Source organism: Oncorhynchus clarkii, chromosome 14 (assembly GCF_045791955.1).
Source record: "Oncorhynchus clarkii lewisi isolate Uvic-CL-2024 chromosome 14, UVic_Ocla_1.0, whole genome shotgun sequence".
NCBI classification, from domain to species: Eukaryota; Metazoa; Chordata; class Actinopteri; order Salmoniformes; family Salmonidae; genus Oncorhynchus; species Oncorhynchus clarkii.
The window spans coordinates 33,208,971-33,228,596 of NC_092160.1; the positions used below are offsets into that span (position 1 = coordinate 33,208,971).

Genomic DNA, 19,626 nt, shown 5'->3' on the forward strand with positions numbered 1-19,626 from the left:
TTGTTTGTATTATCTTTTACCAGATCTAATACGTTATATTCTCCTACATTAATTTAACATTTCCACAAACTTTAAAGTGTTTCCTTTCAAATGGTATCAAGAATATGCATATTCTTGCTTCAGGTCCTGAGCTACAGGCAGTTAGATTTGGGTATGTCATTTTAGGCAAATTTTTAGGCAAATACACTCAGGAAACTGTTGAATGTGAAAAACACAGCAGTGTTGCAGTTCTCAAACCGGTGCGCCTGGCACCTAATAACATACCCCATTGTCTTGCCTATTCACCCTCTGAATGACACATATACACCATCCATGTCTCAATTGTCTGAAGGCATAAAAACATTTCTTTAACCCGTCTCCTCCCCTTCATCTACTCTGATTGAAGTGGATTTAACAAGTGACATCAATAAGGGATCATAGCTTTCACCTGGATTCACCTGGTCTGTCTGTCATGGAAAGAACAGGTGTCCTCAGTGTATCTCGTGAAAAAAATATATGATTTTTTGGCCATATCGCCCAGCCCTAACACACACACACACACACACACACACACACACACACACACACTAATGTAATGTACAGTGCAGCACCATAGTCTCCAAAGTCTAATTTAAAGCGAACAGCACAAAGGTTATACACAGAGCCCAGAGTGTTTCCTGATCAGGTCACATGACCAAGAAAAACTGTCGAGACACTAGTTGTACTATGACAGCAGTGTATTAAAAGACTATCAGGAGGTCCCAATAAATATACAAATAATTTGAGAATGGCGTGTGAATGATCATTCTGACTTGAACAGTGCCTTCAGAAAGTATTCAAACCCCTCAACTTCTTCACATTTTGTTGTTGTTACAGCCTGAATTTGTAAGTGGTCTAAATTGAGATAATATTTTGTGTCACTGACGAACATACAATGCCCCATAATGTCAAAGTGGAATTATAATTAAAGTGAAAAGGAAATGCTGAAATGTCTTGTGTCATAGTATTCAACCCATTTGTTATGACAAGCCTAAATAAGTTCAGTAGTAAATATTTGCTTAACAAGTCACATAATAAGTTATATGGACTCACTCTGTAATAATACCGTTTAACATGATGTTTTAATGACGACCTCATCTCTGTACCCCACACATACAATTATCTGGAAGGTTCCTCAGTCCAGCAGTGAATTTCAAACACAGATTCAACAACAAAGACCAGGGAGGTTTTCCAATGCCGCGCAAAGAAAGAAGGGCACCTATTGGTAGATGGGTAAAAATAAAGAAGCAGACATTGACTATCCCTTTGAGGATGGTGAAGTTATTAATTACACTTTGGATGGTGTATCAATACTCCCCGTAACTACAAAGATTCAGGCGTCCTTCCTAACTCAGTTGCCTGAGAGGAAGGAAACCGCTCAGGGATTTCACCATGAGGCCAATGGTGACTTTAAAACAGTTACAGAGTTGAATGGCTGTGATAGGAGAAAACTGAGCATTGATCAACAACATTGTAGATACTCCACAATATGAACCTATTTGACAGAGTGAAAAGGTAGCATGTACAGAATAAAAATATTCCAAAACATGCATCCTGTTTCCAACAAGAGAGTAAAATAATACTGCAAAACATTTGGTAAAGCAATTCACTTTTTGTCCTGAATACAAAGTGTTTTGTTTGGGGCAAATCCAATACAACACATTACTGAGTACCACTCTCCATATTTTCAGGCATAGTGGTGGCTGCATCATGTTATGGGTATGCTTGTAATCATTAAGAACTGGGGAGTTTTTCAGGTTAATAAATAAACGGAATGGAGTTAAGCACGGGCAAAATCATAGAGGAAAACCTGGTTGTCTGCTTTCCACCAGACACTGGGAGATGAATTCACCTTCCAGCAGGACAATAACCTAAAACACAAGGCCAAATCTACACTGGAGTTGCTTCCCAAGAAGACAGTGGCCGAGTAACAGTTTTGACTTAAATCTGCTTGAAAATCTATGGCAAGACTTGAAAATGGTTGTCTAGCAATGATCGACTTCAAAATTGACAGGTGTGGAAAGCTCTTAAGAGGCTTACCCAGAAAGACTCACAGCTGTAATCACTGTCAAAAAGGTCTAATATATGTACTGACTCAGGGGTGTGAATATGTACGTAAATTAGATATTTCTGTATTTAATTTTCTATAAATTGGCAAGAAATTCTGAAAACATGTTTTCACTGTCATTATGGGGTATAGCGTGTAGATGGGTGAGAGAAAAACATACATTTTAAATTCAGGCTGTAACACAACAAAATGTGGAATAAGTCAAGGGGTATGAATGTTTTCTGAAGCCACCATAGATGTGTACAGTTTCACATTTTCTTATCTTTTCCACCTTTTGCCTAACCTAAAAAGCCTTGGGGAACTTCCTAGCTCAGACTACCGAAACCAGTTTAGTGTTTATTAAGCCAGAGTACACACAGAGGCCATGGCTCTCTCTCTACATGGCTTCTGGGTACTTTCAGAGCGATTTCCTTCACATGGAGGATGCTGACTCATTTTAGTCATCAGGAAATAAGCCCACACTTATAATCATGTCTAACATCTGACTGACAACTTTCACATGAAGGCGGACAAACCTTTGATGATAGCGTCAACAATAAATGGCTAAGATGATTGTGTGTGCAAGAGTTCATGCATCAGTTTTTCCCCCGTTGTATTAGAGTGCATTAAAGTGCATCTTCCTAATGCAGGGCTGGGAGCAGAGTTGCCATAAATAAACCCAACTCTTCTATGAAAACATATTTTCTTCGTATATTAAGTTTTAAAAAGCATCAGGGGACATGGGGACTGGGGAGCAGTCAACTGCTGCATCCCAAATCACATCCTATTCCCTCCATATATTAGTGGACAACAGTTTAGCATACTTCACAGAAACCCAGTGACCTTCACAGAAACCCAGTGACCTTCACAGAAACCCAGTGACCTTCACAGAAACACAGTGACCTTCACAGAAACACAGTGACCTTCACAGAAACACAGTGACCTTCATAAGGAGCCAACACAGTCCTGTTGGGAGAGAGGAAGAACGGGCCCCTTTACCTCTCCGTTTCCTTCGTCCCTCTCCTCCTTCTCTTCCCTCGTCATCTCCTTCATCCATCTCTTCTGATCCACTGCCCTCCGACCCGGAGATCTCTTCCCCTGGAACAGCAGAACAGAAAACAATTTAGTTACAAACTCTCCTTAAACCCTTAGCGCAGGTTAACTCTCCTTAAACCCTTAGCGCAGGTTAACTCTCCTTAAACCCTTAGCGCAGGTTAACTGTCCTTAAACCCTTAGCGCAGGTTAACTGTCCTTAAACCCTTAGCGCAGGTTAACTGTCCTTAAACCCTTAGCGCAGGTTAACTAGAAATAGATTAAGACTAGTCTTGGACTAAAACGATTCTCCATGAAGCATACTTTTCAGTCTAAGACTAGGAAATGGGAAATCAGCCCATAAAAAGTTTTTGGATCCAATCCTAACTTGAACACAGAAGTGTGTTAGTCATTTTACAACTCCTGTCCCAAATGAAGACAGCATCAACAGAGAGGACCACTAACTGACCTTCTTGGAGTTTCTTCTTAAGGTCTTCGATCTCCTTCTGGAACTGCCGTAGCAGGGCATCCTTGGGGTCTTCATTGATCCGAGCTTTGTTCTTGATGTTCTTGGCCCGGTTGGCGTAACGCAGCGTGCTGATGGTCTCGTCATAGTTGTAGTCCGCTGGGCCGATGTTCGCACACTGACCGTTGAAAAAGTTTGAGAATACGATATATATTATGAGAGATTAAAATCGGACCTTTTATGAAAGAACAGCAAGGAACGAGAGCTTGGTAGACTTCATCATAATAAATGAAGTATTTGTATATATGTATTTATTAATAGTTTTCAAAATTGGATGCTAGTTGGCATTTGTGTCACTTAATCTGATCTACCCCCAAGTAATAAGACGGATAAATAACTAACAAAATACACAAAACGCAACAATTTCAACAAGTTAAAGTTCATAAGGAAATCAGTCAATTTAAATAAATAAATGAGGCCTTGATCTATGGATTTCACATGACTGGGCAGGGGCTCAGCCTTGGGTGAGCCTGGGAGGACATAGGGCCAACCACTTGGTAGCCAGGCCCATCCACTGGGGAGCCAGGCCAATCAGAATGAGTGTTTCCCTCATAAAAGGGCTTTATTACAGACAGAAATACAGTTTCATCAGCTGTCCGGGTGGCTGGTCTCAGACGATCCCGCAGGTGAAGAAGCCAGATGGCGTGGATACAAGTGGTCTGCTGTCGTCAGGCCGGTTGGACGTACTGACAACATTTTCTAAAACTACATTGGAGGTGACTTATGGTAGATAAATTAACATTAAATTCTCTGGCAACAGCTCTGGTGGACATTCCTGCAGTCAGCATGCCAATTGCACGCTCCCTCAAAACTTGAAAAATCTGTGGCGTTGTGTGACAAAATTGCACATTTTAGATTTGCCTTTTATTAACCCGAGCACAAGATGCACCTGTGTAATGATCATGCTGTTTAATCAGCTTCTTGATATGCCACACCTGTCAGGTGGATGGATTATCTTGGTGAAGGAGAAATGCTCACTAACAGGGATGTAAACAAATGTGTGCACAAAATCTGAGAGAAATAAGCTTTTTTGTGCATATGGAACATTTCTGGGATCTATATTTCATCTCATGAAACCAACACTTTACATGTTGCGTTTGTATGTTTGTACCCCTGCATATGTAAATATAGTATTGGAACTGACCCTGTATATAACATGCTTACTTATTTACTGTTTATTCTACTGTTACATTGTTAGTGATTACTGAAAATGTTGGGTTTTGAGTTTACAAGAAAAGGCATTTCACTGCACTTGTGCATGTGACATTAAAACGAATGAGTCATTGGCACCAATTAGTGTCAATGGTAGCAACACAGAACTAGAATGAGTAGAACGGGCCGCCACAACCAAGTCAATGATGTAGAAGGGGAGTACTGGGGTGCGTCACCTGAGTGGGTTGATTCACTGATGTGGTCATCCTGTCTGGGTTGGCGCCCCCCCTTGGGTTGTGCCATGGCGGAGATCTTTGTGTGCTATACTCAGCCTTGTCTCAGGATGGTAAGTTGGTGGTTGAAGATATCCCTCTAGTGATGTGGGGGCTGTGCTTTGGCAAAGTGGGTGGGGTTATATCCTTCCTGTTTGGCCCTGTCCGGGGGTGTCCTCGGATGGGGCCACAGTGTCTCCTGACCCCTCCTGTCTCAGCCTCCAGTATTTATGCTGCATTAGTTTATGTGTCGGGGGGCTAGGGTCAGTTTGTTATATCTGGAGTACTTCTCCTGTCCTAGTCGGTGTCCTGTGTGAATTTAAGTGTGCTTTCTCTAATTCTCTCTTTTCTCTCTCTCGGAGGACCTGAGCCCTAGGACCATGCCCCAGGACTACCAGACATGATGACTCCTTGCTGTCCCCAGTCCACCTGGCCGTGCTGCTGTTCCAGTTTCAACTGTTCTGCCTTATTATTATTCGACCATGCTGGTCATTTATGAACATTTGAACATCTTGGCCATGTTCTGTTATAATCTCCACCCGGCACAGCCAGAAGAGGACTGGCCACCCCACATAGCCTGGTTCCTCTCTAGGTTTCTTCCTAGGTTTTGGCCTTTCTAGGGAGTTTGTCCTAGCCACCGTGCTTCTACACCTGCATTGCTTGCTGTTTGGGGTTTTAGGCTGGGTTTCTATACAGCACTTTGAGATATCAGCTGATGTACGAAGGGCTATATAAATACATTTGATTTGATTTGATGCTGGCAGCCATTTTGTGTGTACCCATAGCATTAAAGCAGCAGGAAGTAAAAGCAGGAAGTGTTGTTAGTTACCATCATGGTTTTGGAGTTTCCCCCCAGTGAGTCCTGCAGCAGGCGGGTGAGTTTGGAGTTCCTGTAGGGGACGTGGGTGCTCTTCCCGTCCACCAAGGCTGAGATGACGTTACCCAGCGTGGAAAGAGATAGGTTGATCTTAGTGGCCTCTTTCAGTCGCTGGCCAGTCGCTCCTGTCTTCCCCTGGCGCTCAGAACCCTGGGGGGGAGAGAGAAAGAGAGAGAACAGTGTGGGGGGGGTTAAACTGATGATTATGTTTTCTGTCTGTTTGCCATGTGTGGGCCACATGCCTTAAAGCCACAGATACATTTCCATTCCACAATAACATGTTGAATCTGATAAGAACTCGCTCAACAGGGCTTACTGACTTCACCTAGCGGCCTCTAAAAATGTTCATAAAAATCCTATATTGGAATTCAAATTATAATTCCCATTGCAGAGACTAAGAAAACCATAGGCAGAGAAATGTATGACGATAATCTATACAGATTTGGTTCTTAAATCTCAAAAAACAGAAACCAAGTTACCAAAATGTGCTTACTCCTTCAAAGCATCAAGTTCACTCTCTGGGAGATTCCATCGGTTTGATATCTGTTGAGGTAAATTATATCTTTATTCTATTTCACAGTAAACGTTCATGTGACTTCCTTACCGCCAGATCCACTAAGTGGAGTTTTCCCATGCGTACGTGCTGGTCCCCATCCACACCCTTCTCGCTGCACTCGATGGTGATGGTGAAGATGGCATGAGAGCGAGAGCTGTGTTCATTCATGTTGGTGGAGCCAACCGAGCCTGGGTAGGATAAAGCAGAACACATTCAGAAACATAAAACTCAGACTGTATTTTCTTGGTTCACTTCATAATAACTTGGTTACACGTCATAGTAACTTCCTTGAGTGTGATTGTAACCTTTATTTAACCAGGACAATTTGCCTTTATTTATTTATTTCACCTTTATTTAACCAGGTAGGTTAGTTGAGAACAAGTTCTCATTTGGAACTGTGACCTGGCCAAGATAAAGCATAGCAGTTCGACACATACAACAACACAGAGTTATACATGGAATAAACAAAACATACAGTCAATAATACAGTAGAAAAAAAGAAAACAAAGTCTATATACAGTGAGTGAAAATGAGATAAGATAAGGGAGTTAAGGCAATAAATAGGCCACGGTGGTGAAGTAATTACAATATAGCAATTAAACACTGGAATGGTAGATGTGCAGAAGATGAATGTGCAAGTAGAGATACTGGAGTGCAAAGGAGCAAGATAAATAAATACTGTATGGGGATGAGGTAGGTAGATAGCCCATCTGTAAACAGCCCATCTATGTAGAGGTGCAGTAATCTGTGAGCTGCTCTGACAGCTGGTGCTTAAAGCTAGTGAGGGAGATATGAGTCTCCAGCTTCAGTGATTTTTGCAGTTTGTTCCAGTCATTGGCAGCAGAGAAATGGAAGGAAAGGCGGCCGAAGGAGGAATTGGCTTTGGGGGTGACCAGTGAGATATACCTGCTGGAGCGCGTGCTACGAGTGTGTGCTGCTATGGTGACCAGTGAGCTGAGATGAGGCGGGGCTTTACCTAGCAGAGACTTGCAGATACCCTGTAGCCAGTGGGTTTTGCGACGAGTATGAAGCGAGGGCCAACCAACGAGAGCGTACAGGTCGCAGTGGTGGGTAATGTATGGGGCTTTGGTGACAAAACGGATGGCACTGTGATAGACTGCATCCAATTTGTTGAGTAGAGTGTTGGAGGCTATTTTATAGATGACATCGCCGAAGTCGAGGATCGGTAGGATGGTCAGTTTTTAAGCCTTGGCCAGGTCGGTGAATACGGCTGCACAGTAATGTCTCTTATCGATGGCGGTTATGATATCGTTTAGGACCTTGAGCGTGGCTGAGGTGCACCCATGACCAGCTCTGAAACCAGATTGCATAGCAGAGAAAGTACGGTGGGATTCGAAATGGTCGGTGATCTGTTTGTTAACTTGGCTTTCGAAGACCTTAGAAAGACAGGGTAGGATAGATCTGTAGCAGTTTGGGTATAGAGTGTCACCCCCTTTGAAGAGGGGGACGACTGCGGCAGCTTTCCAATCTTTGAGAATCTCAGACGATACGAAAGAGAGGTTGAACAGGCTAGTAATAGGGGTTGCAACAATTTTGGCAGATCATTTTAGAAAGAGAGGGTCCAGATTGCTGTGCCGGGGTAGGGGTAGCCAGGTGGAAAGCATGGCCAGCCGTAGAGAAATGCTTATTGAAATTCTCAATTATAGTGGATATATCGGTGTTAAGTGTTTCCTAGCCTCAGAGCAGTGGGCAGCTGGGAGGAAGTGCTCTTATTCTGCATGGACTTTACAGTTAGCCTTAGCTTTCCTAACTGCCTGTGTATATTTGTTCCTAACTTCCCTGAAAAGTTGCATATCACGGGGGCTATTCGATGCTAATGCAGAATGCCACAGGATGTTTTTGTGCTGGTCAAGGGCAGTCAGGTCTGGAGTGAACCAAGGACTATATCTATTCCTGGTTCTACATTTTTTGAATGGAGCACGCTTGTTTAAGATGGTGAAGAAGGCACTTTTAAAGAATAACCAGGCATCCTCTACTGACGGGATGAGGTCAATGTCATTCCAGAATACCCCGGCCAGGTCGATTAGAAAGGCCTGCTCGCAGAAGTGTTTCAGGGAGCGTTTGACAGTGATGAGGGGTGGTCGTTTGATCGCAGAGCCATTACGGATGCAGGCAATGATCGCAGAGATCTTGATTGAAAACAGCAGAAGTGTATTTGGAGGGCGATTTAGTTAGGATGATATCTATGAGGGTGCCGTGTTTACTGATTTGGGGTTGTACCTGGTAGGTTCATTGATAATTTGTGTGAGATTGAGGGCGTCAAGTTTAGATTGTAGGATGGCCGGGGTGTTAAGCATGTCCCAGTTTAGGTCACCTAGTAGCACGAGCTCAGAAGAAAGATGGGGGGCAATCAATGCACTTTCTTTTTTTTACCTTTATTCAACTAGGCAAGTCAGTTAAGAACAAATTCTTATTTTCAATGACGGCCTAGGAACAGTGGGTTAAGTGCCTTGTTCAGAGGCAGAACGACATATATATTTTTTTACCTTTTTAGCTCGGGGATTCGATCTTGCAACCTTTCGGTTACTAGTCAACATGCTCTAACCGTTAGGCTACCTGCCGCCCCGACATATGGTGTCGAGGGCACAGCTGGGGGCAGAGGGTGGTCTATAGCAAGCGGCAACGGTGAGAGACTTGTTTCTGGAAAGGTTCATTTTTAGAAGTAGAAGCTCGAATTGTTTGGGTACAGACCTGGATAGTAAGACAGAACCCTTGAGGTTAGAAACCTATTTTGTGAGGGAGGGTCTGGCAAATGGTATATACTGTACGATCATAAATTCTAATGCTTAGAACTCTTATAAATGCTTTGTGTGAATAGTTACGGTTCTTGTGCCCCATTGTCATAATCCTGTCCATGTCATCAGCGTTGTTCACCACATAACCAGACAGGTCCTTGATGTAAACACCCACATCTGGCCTCTCCTTCACCTGATGGTCACACAAACACAAATCAATGACATGAGTTAGGATGCGGCAATACTCTCGAATTCCTCTTATACGTTCATATCTTAAATTCCCTCCTGGGAACCAACAACGTTATCATGCTCATCTGTATTAGAAACTAAGAAGTGAATTATGAGAGGTTTAAATCATCTATAGTTCCCTTAACAGAGAACATCCCACAGTCGTGTGCTATGTCCTGTTGTCTCCTTTCAGGAACCAATGATATTGATGTGTTATTGAGAAACCAATGGAGATTAGTTATGATAAGGAAATCATCTTCAATTCCCTTTCTGGGCCCCTAATATTGTGTAATGTCCCATTCTGTGCTTCTAGGCACCAACAACGTTATCATACTCATCTTTATCATTTGGTCACTGTGGTCTTATCTACAAATCTACAAAGCCACCGTGCTTCTACACCTGCATTGCTTGCTGTTTGGGGTTTTAGGCTGGGTTTCTGTACAGCACTTTGAGATATCAGCTGATGTAAAAAAAGGATTTATAAATTTGATTTGAAATCAAACCAATAAGCTACTACCTATGAAGCTAGCACCAGTGTTTAAAAAAAATATATATATTATTGTATGGTTAATCTAATTAATGGGATAATGTTCTTCATATCTACAGCTGCTTCTTGCTAAATTAATGGGATGGTTTTTCTGAGAAGCATATCATCATATCATATGAAACATCTATAACCTCTAGCCTCTGCATCTGGTCCTTCCCCAGCAGGTCCCTCACTTCTTCATTGTAAATCTCCAGATAAGACACGCGAACTAAGAACCTGCGGATGAGAGGTAAGATACTTATTTCAAATCAACCTCAAACTGAGAGACTGTCAGCAGCAAGCATGTCAAAAACAGCGCCTGTCTTTTTTTCTTGTAGGCCTAAGCATCTTCTGACTCCAACCAGTGTTGTGTGACTGAGGCCTTTTGCGCTCCTAGGGGCTGAAAATAATAAGTCAAGTCATAGCATGTTGCATCAAACAATTGCCTGGTAATGAACCAGTTCCGATTGTTTTGCCTGTTTGTGTTAATGTCCTTACCGGGTGTCGCCCTCTGCTTTGGCAATGTGGCCGAACACATGAGCAAAGGAGTTGGGGATTATTCCTCGGAGCTCTGGCACTGCCCTCACTCCCTCCATGGTGAACGTCTTTCCTGTCCCTGTCTGTCCGTACGCGAAGATGGTCCCTGGAGAAAACACAGGCTCAGTACTAAAACATTAAGAGGTGATTTTACCAGGTAGATGGAGCCTTGTCCTGTACTAAAAAAACATGTTAAATGGAGAATTTCTACTATGCTTAATCTGTGTCCGCAAACCGCCCTTGATAGAGTCTCATCCATGCTTTTATTACAAGCAGGCTTGACTACTGTAATGCTCTCCTGTCTGGTCTACCCAAGAAAGCCATTGGTCAACTGCAAAACCTACAGAATGCTGCAGCACGGCCACTGACCTAGACCAGATGTAGAGCACACATTACACCGGTTTTAAGGTCTCTGCACTAGTTGCGTGTGAGTTTAAGAATACATTTTAAGATTATCCTATTGGTTTTTAAAATCAATCCACAATTGTGCACCCCAATACATGTCAGACATGCTTTTAAGTTACGTACTGTTAGGCTCTATTACTAGAGTCAGAACTCTACGGACACTGTGAAAGCTCAAACCGAGTTTATTCTTCCCAGATGGTCAATACAGCCGCATTAGACAAAGACATGTTCCACCCGTGGTAGTATACATACCCCACTTTGGGTGGAGTCTCCTCATCGCTAAACATTGCATCATTATTGCTAGTCAGGGAGCTGAGTGATATAGGCCTTAAGCAGTTCCTCCCCTTATCAATACTGCCACAGGTAACCATTTTCCCTGCACTCAGCCCCTCCCAAACTTCATTATGGCACCCCTCGTGGTCTCTTTTATAACTAATGATTAATTATAGTTAAAGCTCAGAAATCCAAACCTTTCAGTACCCACTAGGTTCCTCAGGTCCTCTGGCCTTTTAATTATCTCAAAGCCTAGGATCAAGAGACATGGAGAGGCAGCCTTTAGTTATTATGCCACCAGCCTCTGGAATAGCCTGCCAGAGAACCTGGGGGGGGACCAAGAGGCATGGAGAGGCAGCCTTTAGTTACTATGCCCCCAGCCTCTGGAATAGCCTGCCAGAGAACCTGAGGGGGGGCCGTAACTGTGGACATATTTAAAAGAGATCTTAAAAGACATATTTTTACCTTTGCTTTTCCTGTTTCAGTTTGTGTCAAACTTGTGTTTGTTTTGTAGTAAATATTTCATATTTTATTTCCATTGTTTAACCCCCTGTAAAGCACATTGCACTGCATGTCTGAAATGTGCTGTTGGAATAACGCTTGATTTGATTTGAACAAATGCAATTGTGTAGTTCTGAATGGTGTGTCAGCAACAGTGATCATTTCAAATCCTCTCTCCACTTACCATTGTAACCCTCCAATACTGAGTCTATGATGGGGCGGGCTGTCAGATTGTAAACGTCCAGCTGTTTGCTGTCTGGTCCGAACACCGTGTCAAATGTGAAGGTCTTGGGTGGTTCGTGGGTGGTCTCTAATTTGTTGACGGTTATGGTCCCTCGGTTCTCATCCACACTGACGGCCTGCTTGTGGCCCATACTCCTCTCCTTCTGGTTCAGCGGGCGACATCGCACAACCACTTTGACGTTGTCCATGACCTCCGGCTTGTCAGATTTGTCTATCTTGTTGCTCTGCACGGGAGGGAAATAACTATTCGTGATGCCAGCCACCTAGTAGCTACATACCTTCCGAGCCGATGCCTCATGTAAATGCAATATGAAAATATCGCTAATAGCTAACGTTAATAATCTCGCCACAGCAAAGAGAGACAAACTGGCTGGCTTGCTATAATGAATCCAGTTAGCAAACGAACATTACTGTACAGCTAACGCTAGTTAAGATAGTTGAAAGAGCTATCTTGACAATTAATTAGCTAACTGCTAGTTCAATGTATGGCCAAGACTTGAGGGCACGTAGCTAATCTGCAATGTATTGCAAACTCTTGCTGTTGCCAAGCATACTAGCTGATGTTAGAATGTTTACTAACCAGCTGCTGCATTGTTATGCACAACGAATAAAACTTAGTTAACACAGTAACTTGGCTAACATCATGTCCTTGCTGTATCCTGGTTGTAATGTATATGGCTGCATATCTATCAAATATAATGACACCGTCTAAAATAGGTTGAAAATAGCATTAGCTAGCTAGCTAAACTAACGCTAGCGTCATATCATTCGGGTGAAGGGAGGAACACCTCTGAAAAACAGCGGAATACAAAGGGCCCACTTACCGGCATTTTAAGACTTTAGTTTTGATGTTTAAAATTACATGAGACAATAGCAAACGCTTTTGGATGCTTTGATGGTAGTGTTTATCTTACAAAAATGATTTAGATGCCAACGCAGTGCCTATTTCATCAGTGGCCCATTTCCTCCGATGCTGATAAAATTGTCAAGCCTGATCGAATTGAGTCTGCGGCGGCGCAGTAGACTGGTGGGGAGGGGTAGTGTACAGTACATTAGAGGTGGCATCGCCATAGGTAGAGGTGAAAGGACTATCTCACTATGTTTGCTTTAATGAACAACAATAATGTTTGTTGAAAAACGGGATGATATAGAGTAAAATGGAAAACAGAATAAGGGATCATGATCCATGCAACAGCCAATAAAATGAGTATTTTAGCTACAACGTGTCATACATGATTTATTTTCAGCACTCACAAAGTCAAGAGCAGAGAAGTAGAATTTGTTAGAGGACACCTGTGCATGTTTTCTGAAGTCTTCAAAGTGCAGGACAGGACACATAGGTGTGCAGTTATTTAGCAAAATCAGGTTGAGAATGTAACAAACGCATGCTATAGTTGACAGAAGCATTGTTTACCACTATATGATCATCACTTTTGCATACATTTTGCCTCTGGTAAGAGGGCTGTTATTGTTTTCAAATCTATACATTGTGGGCTTTGCAAAGGCACTGACTTGTGTGTTGTAATAGCTCTTGAATAAAGAGAACACTAATTATTTAAGCAAAACATTGGTCTGAGGTGGGTTTGTGCAACTGGGATTGGTAATAATAAATGTATACAGTAGGTCTATGCAACTCTCATGCTTCTGCACATCAACATATATTTGTGTATATCTCTGAACCTCATAGTTATCTAGTCTAAAATGGTCCAAAGAACCGCAAAAAGAAAAAATACACTACATGACCAAGAGTATGTGGACACATCACTCCAAAATGATGGGCATTAATATGGAGTTGGTCCCCCCCTTTGCTGCTATAACAGCCTCCACTCTTACAGGAAGGCATTAGTATTGAGTTGGTCCCCCCCTTTGCTGCTATAACAGCCTCCACTCTTACAGGAAGGCATTAATATGGAGTTGGTCCCCCCCCTTTGCTGCTATAACAGCCTCCACTCTTACAGAAAGACTTGCCACTAGATGTTGGAACATTGCTGCGGGGACTTGATTCCATTCAGTAACAAGAGCATTAGTGAGGTCGGACACTGGATGTTGGGCGATCAAGCCTGGCGCGCAGTCGGCGTTCCAATTCATCCCAAACCCATTTCATGAAGCTCTCGACGAACAGTTGTTGTGCTGATGTTGCTTTGTAACTTGGTAGTGAGTGTTGTAACCGAGGACAGACGCGCATCAGCACTCTGCAATCCCGTTCTGTGAGCTTCTGTGGCCTACCACTTCGCAGCTGAGCCGTTGTTGCTCCTAGACATTTCCACTTCACAATAACAGCACTTGACAGGGGAAGCTCTAGCAGGGCAGAAATTTGACGAACTGACTTGTTGGAAAGGTGGCATCCTATGACAGTACCAAATATAAATTCACTGAGCTCTTCAGTAAGGCCATTCTACTGCCAATTTGTGTCTATGGAGATTAAAATTGATAACACAGCCATTCAAACACCTGTCACCAACAGGTGTGGCTGAAACAGCCAAATCCACAACATTTGAAGGGGTGTCCACATACTTCATATATAGTCATTATATGGCAGTATAATATATTATTTTCAACACACAGATAAAACACACACACTTCCACAGTTTGGGCATCTCATTTGGCAGTGTCAACGTATGGAAATCCATAGAAATAGAATAGCTAGAATGGACATTGGTTTTCAAGTCAACATTACATGATGGGGTGGCCAAATTGATTGTACCGGGTTGGGCCAGCAGCCATATTGAGTGTACTATCAAATTGTCGTGGTCTAGGGAGCTTTTCCATGCTAGTCATTCTATTTCTATGTGAAAAACACACATATAATAATAACAACAACTAAACACTACAGGCAGTCAACTGAATCGGTCTAAGAACTGTAGAACACTGCTATGGAAGAGGCCTGTGTGGCCACTGCTCTCCTGGGTGAGCAGAACCCGGCCGTCGGGCCGATGTCTGTGGAGCAGGACAGGCTCACCCTGCATCAGGCTCATCTCTGACTCCGTCTGGGCCTGGTACGACGCCGCTACTCTGTGTCTGAGGGAGGAGAGATAAAGGTTAATGAGTGGAATTGAGAAAGAGATTTTCCATCTAACACATAACATAATAGATGCCATTTAGCAGACGCTTTTATTCAAAGAGACTTGCAGTCATGTATGTATACATTTTACGTATGGGGGGGCCCCAGCGGGAATCAAACTCAAATCAAATTAAATGTTATTTGTCACCGAATGCAACAGAGACCTTACAGTGAAATGTGTACTTACAAGCCATTAACCAACATTTATTTTTCTAAAAACTGCAGTGTTAAGAAAGTATTTACAAAAATAAACTTAAGTTAAAACATATTTTTTTTTAAATGAAATAAATAATTAAAGAGTAACAATAAAATAACAGTAACAGAGGGTACCGGTACAGAGGCAATGTGCGGGGGAACATGTTAGTCGAGGTAATTGAGGTAATAATGTACATGTAGGTTGAAGTAAAGTGACTATGCATGGATAATAAACAGAGTAGCAGCAGTGTAAAATGGGGTTGGGGGGGTCAATGCAAATAGTCTGGGTAGCCATTTGATTAGTTGTTCAGGAGTCTTATGGCTTGTGGGTAGAAGCTATTAAGAAGCCTTTAGGACCTAGATTTGCCATGCGGTAGCAGACAGAACAGTCTATGACTAGGATGACTAGAGTCTTTGGCAATATTTAGTGCCTTCCTCTGACACCGCCTGGTATAAAGGCCCTGGATGGCAGGAAGCTTGTCCCCAGTGATGTACTGGGCCAAACGCACTACCCTCTGTAGTGCCTTGCGGTCGGTAGGCCGAGCAGTTGCCATACCAGGCAGTGATGCAACAAGTCAGGATGCTCTCGATGGTGCAGCTGTATAACTTTTTGAGGACCCATGCCAAATCTTTTCAGTCTCCTGAGGGTGAAAAGGCTTTGTCGTGCCCTCTTCATGACGGTCTTGGTGTGTTTGGACCATGATAGTTTGTTGGTGATGTGGACATCAAGGAACTTGAAGCTCTCGACCCGCTCCACTACAGCCCAGTCGATGAGAACGGGGGTGTGCTCGGCCCTCCTTTTCCTGTAGTCCACGATCATCTCCTTTGTCGTGATCACGTTCAGGGAAAGGTTGTTGTACTGGCACCACACTTCCAGTTCTCTGACCTCCTCCCTATAGGCTGTCTCATCATTGTCGGTGATCAGGCCAACCACTGTTGTGTCGTCAGCAAACTTAATGATGGTGTTGGAGTCGTGTTTGACCTTGCAGTTATGGGTGAACAGGGAGTACAGGAGGAAATAACGACCCATGGCGATGCAAGCGAGCAACAGAGGACCACCATCACATTCAGAATACAGAAATCCTACTTCCTGAAGCAAGACACTAAGCAGGTCAGTTTGTGAAAGAGGTCGTGCTTGTTACCCTCATCACAGATCACAGCTGCACCCATAACCATTACAATGTCAACATTGGTATATCTCCCTTTCCTGTAGAATTGATGTGTACTGTAATTTGAGTGAAACTCACTGTACCTGCTAGGGCTGCTGGACACTGATGATGTAGGTTTCTGATTGGATGTCAGAACATCTGAGGGGTTTGTCTCCAGACCTTTCCTAAGAACAGGAGCCTTGCCTTCTTTCAGTATAATCCCAGGCCCATCTCGCCCCAGTGTGAGTGATGGAGCCCAGACCTCCAGGGGAGGGGGACCAGGCCGGGTACTGGAGGGAGGCTGGCTACCCGAGGGCAGGGAGGTGGTTCTGGGCCGTGGTGGAGGGGAATCAGGCTGGGTCAGGAACCGCACTGACTTAGTGGGCTGAGGGATACAACACACAAACAATGTTGGCATTATGATACAGTAGTGGAATAGGAATAAAGATGATTGATGCTGGATATAAAAGACAGTGGCAGTCAGCATTTGCTAAGTGAAAGAGTTCATGTTAAGAGAAAATTTCACAATAAAGACAATCTGAAATAGAAGTCAAAGTAGACATGAAGTCAGTCAACTATCCCTCCAAGCTACTTTTACATTTACTTTGTATATTTTTTTATTTAACCTTTATTTAACTAGGCAAGCAAGTTAAGAACAATTCTCATTTACAATGATGGCCTACCCCGGTCAAACCCAGACGATGCTGCGCCAACTGTGCGCCGCCCAATCATGGCCGGTTATGATACAGCCTGTAATCGAACCAGGGTGTCCATAGTGACGCCTCAAGTACTGAGATGCAGTGCCTTAGACCGCTGTGCCACTACTTAATAATACCTAGACGGCAGGTGTGTTACCTTCTCTGTGTTGTTCTTGAGGGCGTCTGGTCTCACTAGGATGGAGTTGATGGACTGCTGACCATTCGATGCTGCTTGCCTTGTCTCCAACACCTTCCTATCAAACGTCTCTCTGGCAGCCGTGTCCCTGTCCTTCATAAAACCACCACTAGAGGGTGCTGGACATTCAGACATCCAGGCCAGAGATCTGTTGTGATTGGGCAGGATGCTCATGTGTTGTTTCTTCCTGAGCAGAGCAGGGGAGTAGCCAGGGGCCTGAATATGGCTAAAGTTCTGGCTGTGAGAATGGGATTGAGAATGGGGCTGAAGGCCTGAGGTGGCGCTGGTAGTGTGAGGGTAGTGGTTACAGCGCTGGGATGAGCTCTGACTGTGGGTCTGGGATTGAAGGGCTGAGCTGGAAGAGATGGTGGTGTGGGGGTAGTGGTTTCCCCGCTGAGATGAGCCTGAGGGGACATTAAAAAGACTTTGAAATCACTCAAAATGGATCCTTGTCAAATCAATCTAATTTCCACTGCACTGTTCTGGGTTCCATATTGTGATTATCAGACATATACAAACTAGAACAGAGAAGTCTTCACAGGTTTACTATCTGACTTAAATACTGCATAATGTTAGGATAATAACCAACCATTGAAAATGGAACTTTGTTGAGTTATGAACTTCCGCCACTCTCACCTCTGTGTGAACTATGGAAGACCCTCCTCACTGTGTCCCATCCCTCCGAGCCCACCCCGTGCCGGGACTTCCTGGTGGCGCCGCCTGATGACGTCACAGGCTGCGTGGCCATGGAGGCGGACTGCAGCGGAACCCGTTGTCCCGTAGAATAGGTGGTTTCATCGGAGTTGACCCTGTGGAGAGCTAGAACCACCGCTGGGGTCTTGGAGGACGAGGAGGTTCTTCTTCCAGGGACTGTACCGGGGCCTGCCGTCACTGCCTTGGACTCCAAGAGCCTGGCAGAGGTTCTGTGGCAGACAGGAAATAGATAGATATTGCTGTCAAAATCAATAAATGAGGTGTCCATGACACAAATGAAAGTCAAAGAGATGGAACCACTGTAGGAGAGTAGTCAATAATGACACACACATTGTCTAACAGAAAGGCTGATCCTCTCAATGATTGTATAAAACCACAACATTACAATCCCAATAACAATTGCCACTTGTTTCTCACGGTCCGCCTAATGAAACCGGTAGAAATGGCTCTCCCACTTACCTGAGGACAGGTGTGACGTAGTTGCCGGGCAGAATGCCCACTTACCTGAGGACTGGGGTGACGTAGTTGCCGGGCAGAATGCCCACTTACCTGAGGACAGGTGTGACGTAGTTGCCGGGCAGAATGCCTACTTTGCCCGTCCGTAGAGAGAGGCCTCGGAGCCAGCCCTCCTTAAACTTCCCATACACCCCCACCATCTCCCCCTTCCTCAGCTCCAGTTCCTCAGAACGACAGGGCTTGTAGGAGTACAGAGCAGCACACCTGAAGAACAGATTACATGTTACCACAATCTCACATAGATGACAAATTCTCTATCATCACTTGTGCTTCTACACCTGCACTGGTTGCTGTTTGGGGTTTTAGGCTGGGTTTCTGTACAGCACTTTGAGACATCAGCTGATGTTACTCAGTGTTACTCCAGTGTTATTCACAACGCTGATGGAGTCCCTAGGTGGCGGACTGCTTGGTGTCAGCGGAGGCTGTTACTCATATGTTACTACAAAGCTATTACTATGTTACTAACATGTTACTCACACACTGATGGAGAGCTGCTGAGTGGAGGACTGTTTGGTGTCCGAGGAGACGGAGGAGGACTGGGGGTTGATCAGAGCCATGGTGATGGTGGGAGGAGCTTCACCACTACTCATCTTCCTCACACCCTATAGACAGAGAGGAGGAAGAAGACCAGGATGTAAATATGTATACTGCCATAGAGTGTTCTTCCTCTCAACCCTATATAGAGAGGAAGACCAAGATATCAAACAGTAAAGTCGGAGATGATATCATGTAAACTGACCTGTTAAAGACCGAATAAGAATAAGATATTCTCATGTTAAATGTGAAAGGACATTTACGTGGTATCAATGAGAAATAAAGCAGACAAAGAAGGAATGCTAGAAAGAGATAAAATGAGAGAGAAAGAAACAGGAAGATATATGGCCTTAAACCTGTTTGATTTAAAATAAGGATATGAATGAAGCTAATATGGGAAATCCCTTTGAATTCAATCACTCCGACAGCATCCTTAGAGTGCTGGGCCAGTAACCAAAAGGTTGCTGGATCGAATCCCGAGCTGACAAGGTAAAAATCTGTTGTTCGGCCCCTGAGCAAGGCAGTTAACCCACTGTTCCTCGGGCGCCGAAGACATGGATGTGATGAGAGGGTTGGTTTAAATACAGAAGACACATTTGAGTTGAAGGCATTCAG

General features: G+C 43.8%; 2 protein-coding genes across 3 annotated transcripts in view; both read right to left on the reverse strand.

The window, feature by feature from the left end:
• LOC139366529 (kinesin-like protein KIF3A) overlaps positions 1 to 12,967 on the reverse strand; it is a 31,481-nt gene extending 18,514 nt beyond the window's left edge. For both annotated transcript variants that reach the window (XM_071104133.1, XM_071104132.1), the window contains exons 1-9: positions 12,774 to 12,967; positions 11,891 to 12,173; positions 10,489 to 10,633; positions 10,143 to 10,227; positions 9,324 to 9,429; positions 6,529 to 6,668; positions 5,877 to 6,074; positions 3,567 to 3,741; positions 3,065 to 3,163 (exon numbers count right to left, since the gene is read on the reverse strand). In XM_071104133.1, the coding sequence (XP_070960234.1) occupies positions 3,065 to 3,163; positions 3,567 to 3,741; positions 5,877 to 6,074; positions 6,529 to 6,668; positions 9,324 to 9,429; positions 10,143 to 10,227; positions 10,489 to 10,633; positions 11,891 to 12,173; positions 12,774 to 12,779 (1,237 nt within the window). In that variant the 5' untranslated portion in view covers positions 12,780 to 12,967. The remainder of the gene's footprint in view (positions 1 to 3,064; positions 3,164 to 3,566; positions 3,742 to 5,876; positions 6,075 to 6,528; positions 6,669 to 9,323; positions 9,430 to 10,142; positions 10,228 to 10,488; positions 10,634 to 11,890; positions 12,174 to 12,773) is intronic.
• Positions 12,968 to 13,180: 213 nt separating this feature from the next.
• The window catches only part of LOC139366528 (E3 ubiquitin-protein ligase SH3RF2-like), a 43,088-nt gene continuing 36,642 nt past the window's right edge, over positions 13,181 to 19,626 (reverse strand). The window contains exons 4-9 of the mRNA XM_071104131.1: positions 18,955 to 19,079; positions 18,511 to 18,681; positions 17,884 to 18,170; positions 17,209 to 17,651; positions 16,458 to 16,738; positions 13,181 to 14,967 (exon numbers count right to left, since the gene is read on the reverse strand). Coding sequence (XP_070960232.1) covers positions 14,787 to 14,967; positions 16,458 to 16,738; positions 17,209 to 17,651; positions 17,884 to 18,170; positions 18,511 to 18,681; positions 18,955 to 19,079 — 1,488 coding nt within the window. The 3' untranslated portion in view covers positions 13,181 to 14,786. The remainder of the gene's footprint in view (positions 14,968 to 16,457; positions 16,739 to 17,208; positions 17,652 to 17,883; positions 18,171 to 18,510; positions 18,682 to 18,954; positions 19,080 to 19,626) is intronic.